The sequence below is a fragment of the Microdochium trichocladiopsis genome, assembly GCF_020744255.1.
Source record: "Microdochium trichocladiopsis strain MPI-CAGE-CH-0230 chromosome Unknown B0I36scaffold_5, whole genome shotgun sequence".
Taxonomy (NCBI): Eukaryota; Fungi; Ascomycota; class Sordariomycetes; order Xylariales; family Microdochiaceae; genus Microdochium; species Microdochium trichocladiopsis.
In genome coordinates this window covers 3044699-3057338 of record NW_025763548.1, presented here as the reverse complement: position 1 = coordinate 3057338, position 12640 = coordinate 3044699, and the positions used below count along the sequence as shown (strand labels likewise).

Here is a 12640-nt window from a genome sequence, read left to right as displayed (position 1 = left end):
CCGGGATGCGCATCGCCCCGGCGCCAAGGAGCTCAGCTGGATGGAACACATTAAAGATGGCCATGACGATCAGCATGAGCACTGCGTCGAAAATGTACAGGTATTCTTCGTGGCGGAGCAGGGAGCCTCCATTCCCTTGGAGATATTCGATGGCGCGGAACAAGGATCGCACCATGATGAGAAAGCTGGCTACGTATAGTACCCAGACGTGCTTGCGCCAGGCTACGCAGTCGGGTCCGTTTTGGCCGGAGCGTGCCGTAGGCTCCCGGTTGATTTTGAGGTGGAACGACACGGAGATAACAATGAAGGCGCCGAAAAAAAACAGCTGTACGAAGAGGCCTACAATGATGATCTTGGAGCCCAGATCCAAGGCCTCAGCTGTGCCGGATGCCTGATAGCCACCGCCTGTTTTCCTTCAAGTCAGCCACGGCATGGTTTGATTCGTTGTTCATATCTTGTTCGATTTTGTTGGGACAGGGAACTTGGCGTTTGGGCTGCCGCATCTCATACTACTTACCGCCAGCCTGTAGGATGAACGAGAGGACGTCTCCTGTGACGAAGATCTTGGTCATCCATTCTTTCCGCATCATAAGCCGCGACTCTCCGTCAATAATTGAGACGATGCGCCCAATCTCCATATATATTGTGGCCGCATATAGGGCAGGGGCCACAAGGAGCAGGATGGCCTGAATGATGTATGGCCCAAGAGTCCAATCCGGGCTCTCTGTGCCTGACTTGGCGCGGGAACCGTAGCCAACGACCTCCACTTCAGATCCCCATTGTTAGCACAAGCGCACACAATGGGAAACGGATGATTGCATATTTTTCACGCTCGGCAACATAATACGGAAAGTCCTTGGCACATCAGCAGAGAAGGGAGGATAGACTCACAAATACCGCCCAGCGCGAGGGGTATCATGAACCAGCATCGCTTGCGGGACAGCTGCAAGAAGTGGAAGGCCGTCGTGGCGATGAAAGCAATGGCTATAATGACTGCTCCTGCAATTGTTGGGTGGTAGTGGTAAAGAGCGAATGCGTTACTATCTGTAGCAGCTGCCTCGGCCGTCGCATTGCGCCATGTAAGCCCCATATTGGTCCAGCTGTGGTTTGGTATGGAGAAGTGGAGTATGAGGAAAAAGGCCACAAGATAGACGATAAGACAGACGGCAAGGGCAAGTGTCGTGGTTGAAGATATATAACGAGAGAAGGGGTGACTTTGAGAGTAATTGGGAAAAGTGTAGCAAACGACGGCTGCGGATATACCGAGACAGCTCCATGCATCCATCTGTCAGGCCAGGCAATTCCTTTTATATGACGTTGGGCCCATCCAGGTATCGCTCGGCTGGTCACTGAAAATTCAAGGCTCAACAGAGGCAGGCTCCGTACCCATTACGAGATCTTCGGCATCGAAGCGATGACCCAGTCTCGCCGGGACAGCGCAGGCAGCAGCCTTTGCTGAACTAACGAAGGAGCGAAAATGCGAGAAGCCCTAGCCAGCCGCCTGAGGCCAGACGCGATGGGACGATGCCAGGGGTCTGGTATGCCCCTAGATGTGGCTGTGGGTGAGGGTAATCTCCCACGCCCCACCCGCATGCCTCGTATATCGACCGTATCGGCTCGTATATCAGTGCGTTCGTCCCTTGCTTTGTGCCTTTGCGGCAGTTATCAATGCCGCAGAACCACTCTAGTCTACGGTTTCACCATGCTCAGAGGCAGCAGCTTAATGCATGACATAACCACGCATAGCCATCGCCGCACTGGAAAACTAGTCGCTACCTGCACGTTTGAGCAAGTATGCTTGGAGCGCCGCGGAATCCCATAACCCGGGCTGCTCCCTGGGCAATACGTTTCTGCTTTCATAGCTGCCATGGCTCACTCATTCGATAACGCGATGGAACTGATCAAATCAGGCATGTCATTGCTTCTTGCACCCAAGTTCCCATGCGCATGGCCCACTCCTTGCTGGCGTTAGCGTAAAGGTTGCAGTGCCGGACTGGCCCTGAGCTAGTGGTAGCTTGCCGGAAGTTGACGCACGGGGTTGCCGGGGCAGACGAGGGCAGGGTACTATATATAGCTCTGCGACCTCGGCGCCCTGGACTTCGTCATTGTTCGTTATATTCATAATCACGGTGGCTATGGTAAATCATGGGCCAGGAGGGCCACATTATATCGGAGGACGTCGCCAAGAGCATGCCCGCTTTCCGACGACAGTAGACCGGCCTCGACTCATGGAACGGCGATCCAATCGTTCTTGAGCTGACCTCTATGAGACATAGAACACGCCAAACTGCCAACTATAGTCCATTTCTCAAAGAACTACAGAAAAACGAGAGAAATTGCTGTTGGTAACGCTAAATTCGGTTAGTATATACCGCCACTTTCCGCGGCGTAAACAGAGCGGGCTGTTCCTCCTCTAAGTACTAGGTACTTAGGGACCCCCGTAGGACCCTGGTGTCACGATCCTGCAGACAGGGTCAACCGCATGCAGGAGGGTTGTGGGTGTATGTTCGAATAAGGTAGGTAAAGCCTTCGCAATACTGACTCGCAACGCTGTCGTTCTCTCTTGGGGTGTGTCGTGTCTCTTGGAAGAGATACCACTCTCAATCAATTGAGTGACTAGGTCAAGTGATGGGTAGAGAATGATACTTAGATTGATCGCTGAAGTGCAAAGGAGTGTCTGTCTGAGCTATGGGAAATCCTCCTGTTTATATCCTTTGCCCTTCATCGCATGTCTGTTCCTGGTGCGGTGCCGCTCATCATGTCTTGGCACCGCTCCTTGTCCTGCTGACCAGGTCCTTACATAGTCCTGGTGTCCCGCCATCCGCATGATCTGCCCTTGTACCTGGCCCGATCCTGCGACCTTGCCTGCTGTCACAAGCAATCGACCTGTTGGCTTGGGTCGTCACATTGGGGTCTACCCCGCATCTCTATGGCCAATGACTAATGCGCGTCACCATGATGGACTGCCACCCTCTCTCTGCTCGCCTGCGGTTGGACTATACGAAGGAAATTGGCTCGTGCCTGATATGGGCATGTTGCTGTTTATGTGGTAGCAATCCCCTGACTTCTCCATGTTGAAGGGGACTGTCGTGAGAATTGTCACGATTACGTCGTCGCCATTTGGAGGCGCGTGGAGGACACGTGCACAGGGTCTGGAGAATAACAGCACACTATTTCCATGTATGAAAAATTCCCGCAAGCTTCCGTTTTGCGCTCCTTCCGGGAGTATAGTCTCTTTGGAATATACGAGGTACCGTGTCTGTTAGAACTTAGGCTTATGGAGGGTCCAGTTCTCACCCCCCCCCCTCCTCCTCCCCCGCAAACCAAACAATGAATGGTCCCTGATCTCCACCAGCCGAGTTCGGAGCTGACTCCCTGGGAAGACACAACAGGTCTTGGTCCAACTCAACGAGAGCAACGAAAATAGCCAAACCCCTTGGGTTGCACAGCGGCTCTTGAAATCTTGACTCACCCTGTGCGCGCGGCCAGCCAGCCTGCCCAGAGCACTCCACGCATCGTCCAGGTCTTTTGTTCTTTTTCGAATCTATCAGCCGTCTCGCTCCCCGTGACTCACCCTCATCAGATAAGAACTCCTCAGTTACCCCGTCAGAGCTCTCGTGAAAAGACAATCTGAACCAGTGATCCCGCCCTGATCACACACACTCCTGCACCTCAGCAATCCCGAGACACAGCCTGGCCCAAGCAAACCACAAAAAGATGACGACCCTCTTCCCAACCACACCCCTCGGCCCGCCCGTAGCCGACCCGTCCCCGGCGCGCAGCCCAGACCGCGGGACGGTTCTGGAGGGCAAGTACGTCGCGCTCGAGCCCCTCGACGCGGACAAGCACGCCGCGGGGCTGTACGCGGCCCTGTGCGAGTACCCGGCCCGCATCGCGTCCAGCGCTGGCAATGGTGCTGGCAGTGAGGGGCCCAGCAGCGCGTGGGCCGGATGAGCGTACCTACCCGTCGGGCCGTTTGCCAGCAGGGAAGAGTTCACGAGGCAGATGCAGGCGTACAGCCCGAGCAGAGACCCCTTCTTCTACGCTGTGGTCACGAGGCGGGACATCGTCACCCAAGACAACGGCAGCGCCACACCGACAACCGCAATAAAAACGCCCGCAGGCTCGCCGGTGGGCTGGCTGTCCCTGCTCAACGTCGAGACGGCCCACCAGAGCCTCGAGGTCGGACACGTGGCCTTCTCCCCAGTCCTGCAGCGCACCGTGGCGTCGACCGAGGCGCTGTACCTAGTCATCCGGCACGCGTTCGAGGCCCTGGGGAACCGCCGGGTCGAGTGGAAGTGCGACGTGCTCAACGCGCCGAGCCGGCGCGCCGCCGAGAGGCTGGGGATGAGCTTCGAAGGGGTGTTTAGGAAGCACCGCATCGTGAGGGGGAGGAACCGGGATACCAGGTGGTACTCGGTCGTGGATGATGAGTGGTTTGGAAGGGTTGGGGACGGTGAGGGTAGGGGGAGGGGAGGACTGAGGGCTGGGTTTGAGGAGTGGTTGCGGGACGACAACTTTGGCGAGGACGGGGTGCAGAAGAGGACTCTGGAGCAGGTCCGAGCCAAGTGTGGGAGATAAAACCAACGCAATGAGGTGCAGGCGGGAGATCATTGGGAAAACACTAAGCTTCAATGGTCAAGAATGAGGATTGAATTCACAAACAGGCCTATTCTTTTTGCAGATCAAGCAACTCCTGGATCTTTGACAGTACTTTGCGACCCTTCTCTGTCTTTTTGAACAGTTCTTGCTGTTCTTGAATCCATTGGTCCACTTTGGCGTGTATACCAAGACGAGGAAGCATATTCCCTAGAAACGCACGAGCCTGAGCCGGTGACGAGTCGGCATCAGGCCCAAACATGAAGGTTCGGACCAGATCGCCCACTTCCACACACTGGGCCAGACCCTCGTGTCCCCGAGACCGCAACGCATCTGCAAGCTTGCGGTCGTCCTGCGTCAAACCGCCTTTCCCGGAGACCAAGCGGTCCAAGTCCGACGTGAGGATGGACGGTCCAAAGGCCTCGATAGCAGGGACAATGCGAGCAGACTGCCAGTCTATGATGCCCGTGATGTTGTGGTCATCATCGACCAGGAGGTGGTCATCCTTGTCGTCAACGTGCTTGAGGAAGAATCTTGAGTGCAACGCATCCATATCAGTGGCGGCGCCGGCCTTGGGTGACAGTTCTTCGCTGCGAGACAGCAGGAGGGAGTAGAATAGATATGCCTCCACCGGACAGCGCTCGTGCAGCTGTCCATCAGCAATGAGATCGAGATATTGTCGTGCCGTGTCAGCGAAGTAGTCAGTGGGACTGTTATGTGGTCCAGAGGGGTACAGGTGTATGAAGCGATTGCTTGAGACGGGACCAATCTTGGTGTTGCCTTCGGACGACGTAATGAGAGAGCCTGCGGCAGAAAAGGGCAGTTGGCTTAGCTTAATCATCATATCGGCAATCTGTTCCAGCACGTGATTGCTTTGCCCCAGCGTTGCATCTCCGCGCTTATACGGGCGACCGGGGAGAGCCTGAATGAGCAGGTAGTCGATGCCAAGTTTGTTGGCCGGATCTGAAGAAAGACCGAAGCTGAATGCGCGGGGTGCTGGGATTGAAGTCGTCTCGAGGAACTTGAGCGTGGCGTATTCGCTAGTGACAATGTACTCAAACACATCCGGTGGCACGAGGTCGAGGCCAACCCGTGGGGTCCGAAGAAGCCATCGCTCTCCATCCTCGAAGATGAGCCATGCATGATAGTTGGTCCCACCCATGATCGAAGCCGACGGCGGTGAGTACTGACCAGGTTCAAACACACATAGCTTGTTGTCATTCAAGCTTTGAGCGAGGTCAAGCAAAGCTGGTATGTTCAGCTTGGCGAGGATGTCCGCAACCTCATCAGCAATGCGCTTGTTCCAGTCTTCGTCACTAATCTGAAGGCGAGATCAAGTCAGTGATTCGGTTTGATGGAAGATGTCAACTGGAATTCTGGTGGCATCATTACCTCCCCGTCAGACGGGCAGTAGTGGTACCGGCGAGCTTCATGTCGCGCACAACGGTGCTTCTTACAGACAGCACATCTGCGACAGCGAATGGCGGGTTGGGTACATGATGGAATTGCGCACGTGTAGTATCTTGGGATATCAGAGAAAGTCTGCATGTTTGGTGAAGGCGCGAAAGCTGCTGCTGATTGTTGTATGCTCGGATGCTGCTATGCTCCTTCTCTTCAGAATGAGCGCGTGGGAGACGAGTTCTTATAATTGGATTGCATAGAATTTGCAGGCCCCAAACCGGCACCACTAAATCATCCATGGGTGTAGCGATTGGCTCGGAGCCCTTAGGACATCAGCGGACGGGAAAGACGGAACATGCCTCAAAAGCCACGCCCACACAGTCCTGCTGCCGTCGCGTCGGTAGGGGCCGTAGCGCATGCGTCATGGCCTGCATGCTTGTTGGTACACCGCCTACGCATTGCATAAGCCTGCTCTCGACTTCTAAATTTAGTAAGTTACCAGAAAGTGATAAAAAGGGACATGGATCCGTGAAGTTGGAGGCCAACTAAATTCTTTGCTCGCGTGCCTGCAAGTCGGGCCCACATGAAAGTTCAACACGTCTTTTTCACATGCCATCGCTCCCAAGAAACACGGAGGCTGCAAGGGCTCTCACGGGTCCCGGGACAAAGAATGATGTGCCGGGCCCGAAGCAACATCTGCGTGAGCGGGTCAGTGCTGTTACCAAAGGCGCAAAGCAGCCGTGAGCGGTACTGGTCGCCTTTGAGACGGCGGCCAGACGCTGATCTTGTTGGCGCCAACCCCAATTTCACGCATGCACGTCGGACGTGGCAGGGTTGCTCCCAACGTGATTTGATCGTTTGTAATCACAAAGAGTGAGCCAACAGCGCTAGAATGTACACGCACGACAAAGACTCAACTTTTCGGATGTCGCGCAGAGGCGGTACGAGCCACGGAGCCACAGGACTGTTGGACAATGGGACCTCTAGGGTGGCACACCGTCTCTTTAACGCAAGTTATATTTGCTTGCCACATGTACTCGTGACATCGCCAAGTTGGCCTACATGGCCTTTATCACGTGCCAAGAGAAGACCGGTCGCTGGATGCGACTACGCATTCCGCCCTCCATATTAGCTGCAGAGGTTGGTTTCTACAGATTGCTGGTCCTTTGTTGGGAAATTCAATGCTGTCTCGTCACCTGGCGTAGTTCGACAGTCCTCGTGGACTGGTGCAGCGCACCGTGGCGTTGGCATTGCACAACAACTATCCATAGATCTGGGGTGTATGCGGAGCCCGCCGCGACGGCAGGCAGCATCGGGGCAGCCCATGCACATGTACTCCACAAGGCACCGTGCCGTGCTCCCAGCCACACTGGGCAAGCAGATGTGTAGAACGCAGCGTGTCCCTGCAGCTGAGCCAGATTGGGTATAGTAGCAAAGCGGCAACTACGCTAAGCCCTTTTAGATTGCCGCCAAACCCTGTGGGGACAACAGGACGTTCTCGACTACGTAGCATAAATCGGGAAACTATGGGGAACGTTGTGGATTGAATCTCCCAAGACATTTTGAATCTGCATCGCTTGCAGAAGCTAACTTGTATTTCGCACAGGATAAAGGGATGATAATATTGACGAATGTAATACTAGACTCAGAGCGCTATCAGGTGGGAATGCAACAACAATAAATCACCGCCAGCCATCTCCCGCTACACGTTCAGGTGCCTCTCGACCAGCCACGCGGCTGTGCTAATAACAACCATGTCGGGGGGTTCTGATATGTCCACTTGAGAGCGCTTTGGCCGCATCGGGACGAGGCTGGAGTAAATGGACAAGTCTTTTCTGCTAACACCCGCAACTGCCACATTGTCCTTGGCCCTCAACAAATCGAATCGCTCAATTACCTGGAGGACCACACATCCACAGTTACATATTAGCCAACACCGAAGAGGGCCGGGAGATCACTTGCGAACGGGGTTCTTCCACCGTACCTGGTTCCGCCGTCTGGCTTTCCATGTCGCAATTAATATTGAGTTCTCGTATATCTCGTAGTCCGCGGTTGCAGTCGCCGCGGTGGTAATACACGTTCTAGCTGCACAGAACCTCCACTCGGGCGAGTTCCTGGCCGTCCTAGCTCCTGTCTTGATCGCGACAGTCACAACCCGCGAGGACGGAGTGGCTGACGGCGCGGGAGCGCCAGGCATGGCTGGAAGCATCGGGGACGCGATGGGACTACTACTGGCGGCAGCACCATCGATATCCCAGGAAAAAGAATCCTCTTCGCTGTCCAAGCCAGAGTCGTTGCGGTAGACATCTCTTGTCCACACGAAAAGCGGCTTCTGGCTGCCGTGATGCGAGGCATGTGCGCAGGTCTGACGTGATTGCCGTCCATGGAGGATCGAGGCAAGATAACCCACGGACGCCATATCGATTGTCTCAGCCAGGTGTCGCTCATCGTCGAAGCGCTGCATCTGCAGCACGAGCGAAGGTTGGGTAAGCCACCGCTTGCTAGAGCAGGGGCGTACTGGTTTCGCGAAATACCAAGTCTGAATAGGCTTGCCGCGGTGATGTTGGTGCTCGTCGTCGGAACCTCCCATGTTGTTGTGTCCTGGCCGTTGTGACGAGAACGTGCCGAATCGCTGCTTATGTTGTATGTATAACCCGATGTGATGCTGGAAGTCGTTATCTACAGGTCTCGTTTCTTCGTCCATTGGGGAAATAGACTATTATATCGAGCCAGAGATCATGTCCTCTAATGCCTCACTGTGGACTCTTCCACGCCATTGTTACAATTTACCTCTGTGTCCCCAGTAATAGTAGGTTGCCGGCATGGACCCCAGGCAGGCCCCATGAGTATATCGCGAGCTGTACGAGGTTCGTATAGTAAACGAGCTGCACGCGCACGGTAGACCTGAGAGAATCGGTCCGTGCCGATGCACTAGACCCTCTATGATGCGCACCCCGCCCCTTCCAATCCACCTAGATTCCCTTACGCCAGGCAGCAACATATAAGCTTTTGGAGAATAGCGAGGTAGCTCGCTTTATTTGTATAATACCGCGGCGCGGGAAATAGCTGACCATCATTCCCCGAGGAACTTGCCTGGCGCAGTCAAGCTCCCCTGGGGATTGCGTCCAACCTCCTATCAAGGACGGTACGGCTGCGAGCACGTTGCACTATCCCGAGCCAGAGGCTGGCTCAGAGACAATTTCTAAAGAGAAAACATAAACGTATACGACCTCAATCCTGTCGAGGGTCAAATCGGACGGCGAGGTGCTGCTGCTATTCGTAAAGTGATCGCCAGAAGAGTTTTCGAGTAGCACTCGTGAGAATGGAATACGACGCTTACTTGAGCGGTGCTGCCCACTCGATATGAGAGGCATCCCGTGCAGTAGCCTAGACTGCTTGTGAATGCTGATTTGCTGGGACAGAAAGTTTGGATGACATATATCTCTTCACCTCATCGTTATAGCTCTGAAGCGACGTGTATATGAAAGAACCAACAGGACTGTGCTAGACTTTTCCAGGACCTCTAAAGAACAAGCCACGGCCAATGTGATGCCTCACCTTTGAAAAATCTCTCCCTTTTACCCGTAGTTTTCGCAAATTGCCCTTCCCTGCCGCCCGCCAAAATGGCGATGCCCTACCCAGAAGGCGAGGTCTACTTTCAGCGTTCCACACTCAAGTGCACCGACTCCAATCCGGAGAACATGATTGAAATCGCATCCCACGTCCTCGTCGAGTACATTTACAATCGCCCCCATGAGGGCACCGGCGGTCCGCGCGCCCGCACCATTTACGCGGACTACAAGACCACACAACACGGCCACCCCAATAAAATCATACTTATGTTCAAAGAGAACGCGGACGACGAGAAACCCCGCAGGATCCTGAGGGTCGACCCGTGTCCGGACGGCGAGGCATACGAGCAGGGCAGAGGTGGTGTGGACAGAGTCCTCATCCGGCCCATCTCCGTCACCCCACGTGACGGGTACATGTTTATGGACCTGGAGGTGCCTCTGCGCGCCGTGTACCTTCCCCTGGCGCCGCGCGTCGACTCCAGGTACCCGGACCTGCGCACGTACCTTATGGTCACCTTTCGGTTCCGCAAGGGCGCGCACATACTCAGGGACAGGTGTGGGATGTACACGGTAGGGAAACTGGCAGACACTTCTTCCGGCTCTACGACGGTGGAGCAATCGGTCGCCCCAGTCCCGCTCCCTGGAGTAGAAGAAGTGGCTTCCGAGTCGACCATGGCCGGCTCTGTGGCAGAGGAGCTCCCCCTTGCGGCCCCCGTGACAACAATCCCATCAGGCCCTGGCGGCTCAGTAATGGGCTTGACGCCGCTATGACGTCTCCAGAGGAAGCTAGCATGGGTGGAATGATGATTGACCAGGGGTATGTCAATAAGACGGGAGACTTCCACTGGCACGACTTCAACAACAAGGACGGTCTCGGACTGCGCAGTCGTGAGACCATCCGTCTCGACCTGAGGGGCATATTCAACTACTTGGTGCTCCCGCGCCAGATGCGCAGTGCCACGAAAGCTCTGTTCCGGCCGGAGAAGAAGTGTGACTCGCTGATAGTCTTTGACCACATAGACACACATCGCGTGATGGAGAAGGACTGGATCACCGACACACAGTCCTGGGGGTCCAAGGTAGAGTACCTGGACGTCATCAAGGACAACTTTGGGATCGACGTGGTGTGGAAGCCGTATGAATATCAAGAAGAGGCGAGATCGCTTATCGGCAACCTGGCGAGCACGATTGGCGCCACGGGCCTCAGCCTGATCCCAGTGGTCGGCCCACTGGCCTCCGTGGCCTGGGTGGCGTTCATCGACGCCATCTACGACCCGGAGGGTTTCAAATCAAGGAATGTGCTACAGTTCGACGAGGACCTGCTCGGCTCGATCCTTGACACGGCCGCCCAAGTCGCTGAGAATCTCCCCAAAGCTAAGAGCGGCACCACGGCGGTGAAGTTCTCCGGCGCAGCCGCTGCAGCAGTTAAATAGAGAAGAAATGAACGTTTTCTTTTTCTTGTCGAGGTCAAATTTCACCTTTCTATAAATCGTGATCTTGAGGGACTTGCAGAGGAATGAAGCTCGGAAATCAAATACACAACTCATTGCCAACTCAAAACGTCATGACCTTTTGTGTGACAACCCACCATTGCTCCCCCGTTTACTCCTTCAAGGCCCTCAGGCTCTTGACAGTGTCCACGATGGTCTTCTCGAGTGGCGTGAACTTGATGCCAAGCTCCTTCTTTGCCTTGCTGTTATCGATGCGGTACACGGGCGGGAGCGGCGCGCCAGCCTCGCCCTCGGGTGTGGTGGCCTGCAGCTCGGGGAACTCGCGGCGGATGATGTCGACGACCTGCTGGTATGAGTAGTTGCCAGTCGTGGTCAGGTATCGTTGGCCCGCGGCCTCGGGGGTTTCAAAGGCCAGAACATGGGCGTCGGCAACTGTTTCGTGCAAAATCGTTGTGGTTAGTCACCGATAAAAAAAAAAGAAAAGCCCTCGAAGGGTCGTGCTACCACGTGATATCGGCTGCGGGGGATAGCACTCACGATCTCGCACATCGACAAAACCCCAGAATGAGGTCGTGGGGACTGTCGTCTCGGAACCATTGAAAAGGCGAAGGATGTCGGTGGAGGAGGTGTTGAGAGACTTGACGCTATCGACGTGGTGTCGGACGGGACCATATACCATGGGTGGCAGTAGCGTGGTAACCGTGAACGTCGGCTGTAATTGTGTGGCAGCTTGTCAGTCTACCTTTTCTCACAAAGTTGTGTTCTTTTCATCATCAGGCTTTGCACACGATGGTGCCGTACCTTGTTCTTCTCCACATAATCAAAAGCGGCCTTCTCAGCCATGGCCTTGGAGGCGAGGTAAGCCAGCACGGGATCCTTGGCTGCAGCATCACCGATGACGGGGTTCCAGTCTGCCTCGGTGTATGTGTAACCAGGGCGCGTGCCCTGGTTCGGGTCCAGAACAGAGGCGAAGGATGAGGTGACGACCACGCGGCTCACGGTGGGGGCATGCTTCTGCGCTGCTTCCAGGATAGAGGTTGTCCCTTGAACTGCCGGATCGTACAGGTCCTTTTGGACGTCCTTGGCGTCGAGAATGAATGGCGAAGCGGTGTGGATGATCTGTGCCGCAAAAGTTAGCAAGCTGAACAGTGCCTTTGTTTGCGCGAAGCCACTTACTCCATCTACACCCTTGACAGCCTCGTCAAAAGCTCCCGGCGCAGCCATGTCCGGCACGATGGCGAAACTCAGCTGCTCTGGGTACTCGGGGAACATTTTGCGAACGTTTGCAGCGGTCTTCTCGGAGCGGACCGTTCCGCGGACATTGTAGCCCTTGGCGAGGAACTTGTCGAGGACGTGGCCGGCAACAAAGCCTGAAGCGCCGGTGACTAGAACGGTGGGTGCCATTGGTATTGCGGTTTGGGTCGTTGTTGTTGGGGCGGTCGGTGTGTTTGTGTCGATTGATGGTATTCACAGAGGATTGGTGGTTGGTTGTGTCGTGCGAATGCTGAGTGTGAGGTCGACAACAACCAGCGAGCGAGAGACCCGAGGTATATATAGCCACAGGCCAGAGTGAGGCTGGAGGGGCAACGCTATTGCACGTGGCGTGTGCAGGCTGAC

General features: G+C 55.2%; 5 protein-coding genes across 5 annotated transcripts; 2 read left to right on the top strand and 3 right to left on the bottom strand.

Moving 5' to 3' along the window:
* Positions 1-28: 28 nt before the first annotated feature.
* B0I36DRAFT_223028 (RTA1 protein) lies at positions 29-1063 on the bottom strand (the record flags this gene model as incomplete). The annotated part of the gene is made up of 3 exons (XM_046149039.1): positions 29-405; positions 518-766; positions 892-1063. Coding segments are annotated over 3 exons (798 nt in total), but the record flags the coding sequence as incomplete, so codon positions are not given.
* Positions 1064-3741: 2678 nt separating this feature from the next.
* On the top strand, positions 3742-4563 carry B0I36DRAFT_211152 (N-acetyltransferase GCN5; the record flags this gene model as incomplete). The annotated part of the gene is made up of 2 exons (XM_046148912.1): positions 3742-3913; positions 3956-4563. Coding segments are annotated over 2 exons (780 nt in total), but the record flags the coding sequence as incomplete, so codon positions are not given.
* A 47-nt stretch (positions 4564-4610) lies between these two features.
* Positions 4611-6304, bottom strand: B0I36DRAFT_324091 (uncharacterized protein). The gene is made up of 2 exons (XM_046154056.1): positions 5992-6304; positions 4611-5920 (listed from the first exon to the last, which is right to left on the bottom strand). Exons 1-2 carry the CDS (start codon positions 6145-6147, stop codon positions 4670-4672), a joined length of 1407 nt encoding a protein of 468 aa, XP_046013210.1. The 5' UTR covers positions 6148-6304; the 3' UTR covers positions 4611-4669.
* A 3319-nt stretch (positions 6305-9623) lies between these two features.
* On the top strand, positions 9624-11005 carry B0I36DRAFT_363208 (uncharacterized protein; the record flags this gene model as incomplete). The annotated part of the gene is made up of 2 exons (XM_046158772.1): positions 9624-10319; positions 10388-11005. 2 exons carry the CDS (start codon positions 9624-9626, stop codon positions 11003-11005), a joined length of 1314 nt encoding a protein of 437 aa, XP_046013209.1.
* A 169-nt stretch (positions 11006-11174) lies between these two features.
* Positions 11175-12427, bottom strand: B0I36DRAFT_363207 (uncharacterized protein; the record flags this gene model as incomplete). Its single annotated transcript, XM_046158771.1, has 4 exons — positions 11175-11455; positions 11561-11735; positions 11825-12142; positions 12200-12427. The coding sequence occupies 4 exons, from the start codon at positions 12425-12427 to the stop codon at positions 11175-11177; spliced, it is 1002 nt and encodes a 333-aa protein (XP_046013208.1).
* Between the last annotated feature and the right edge of the window lie 213 nt (positions 12428-12640).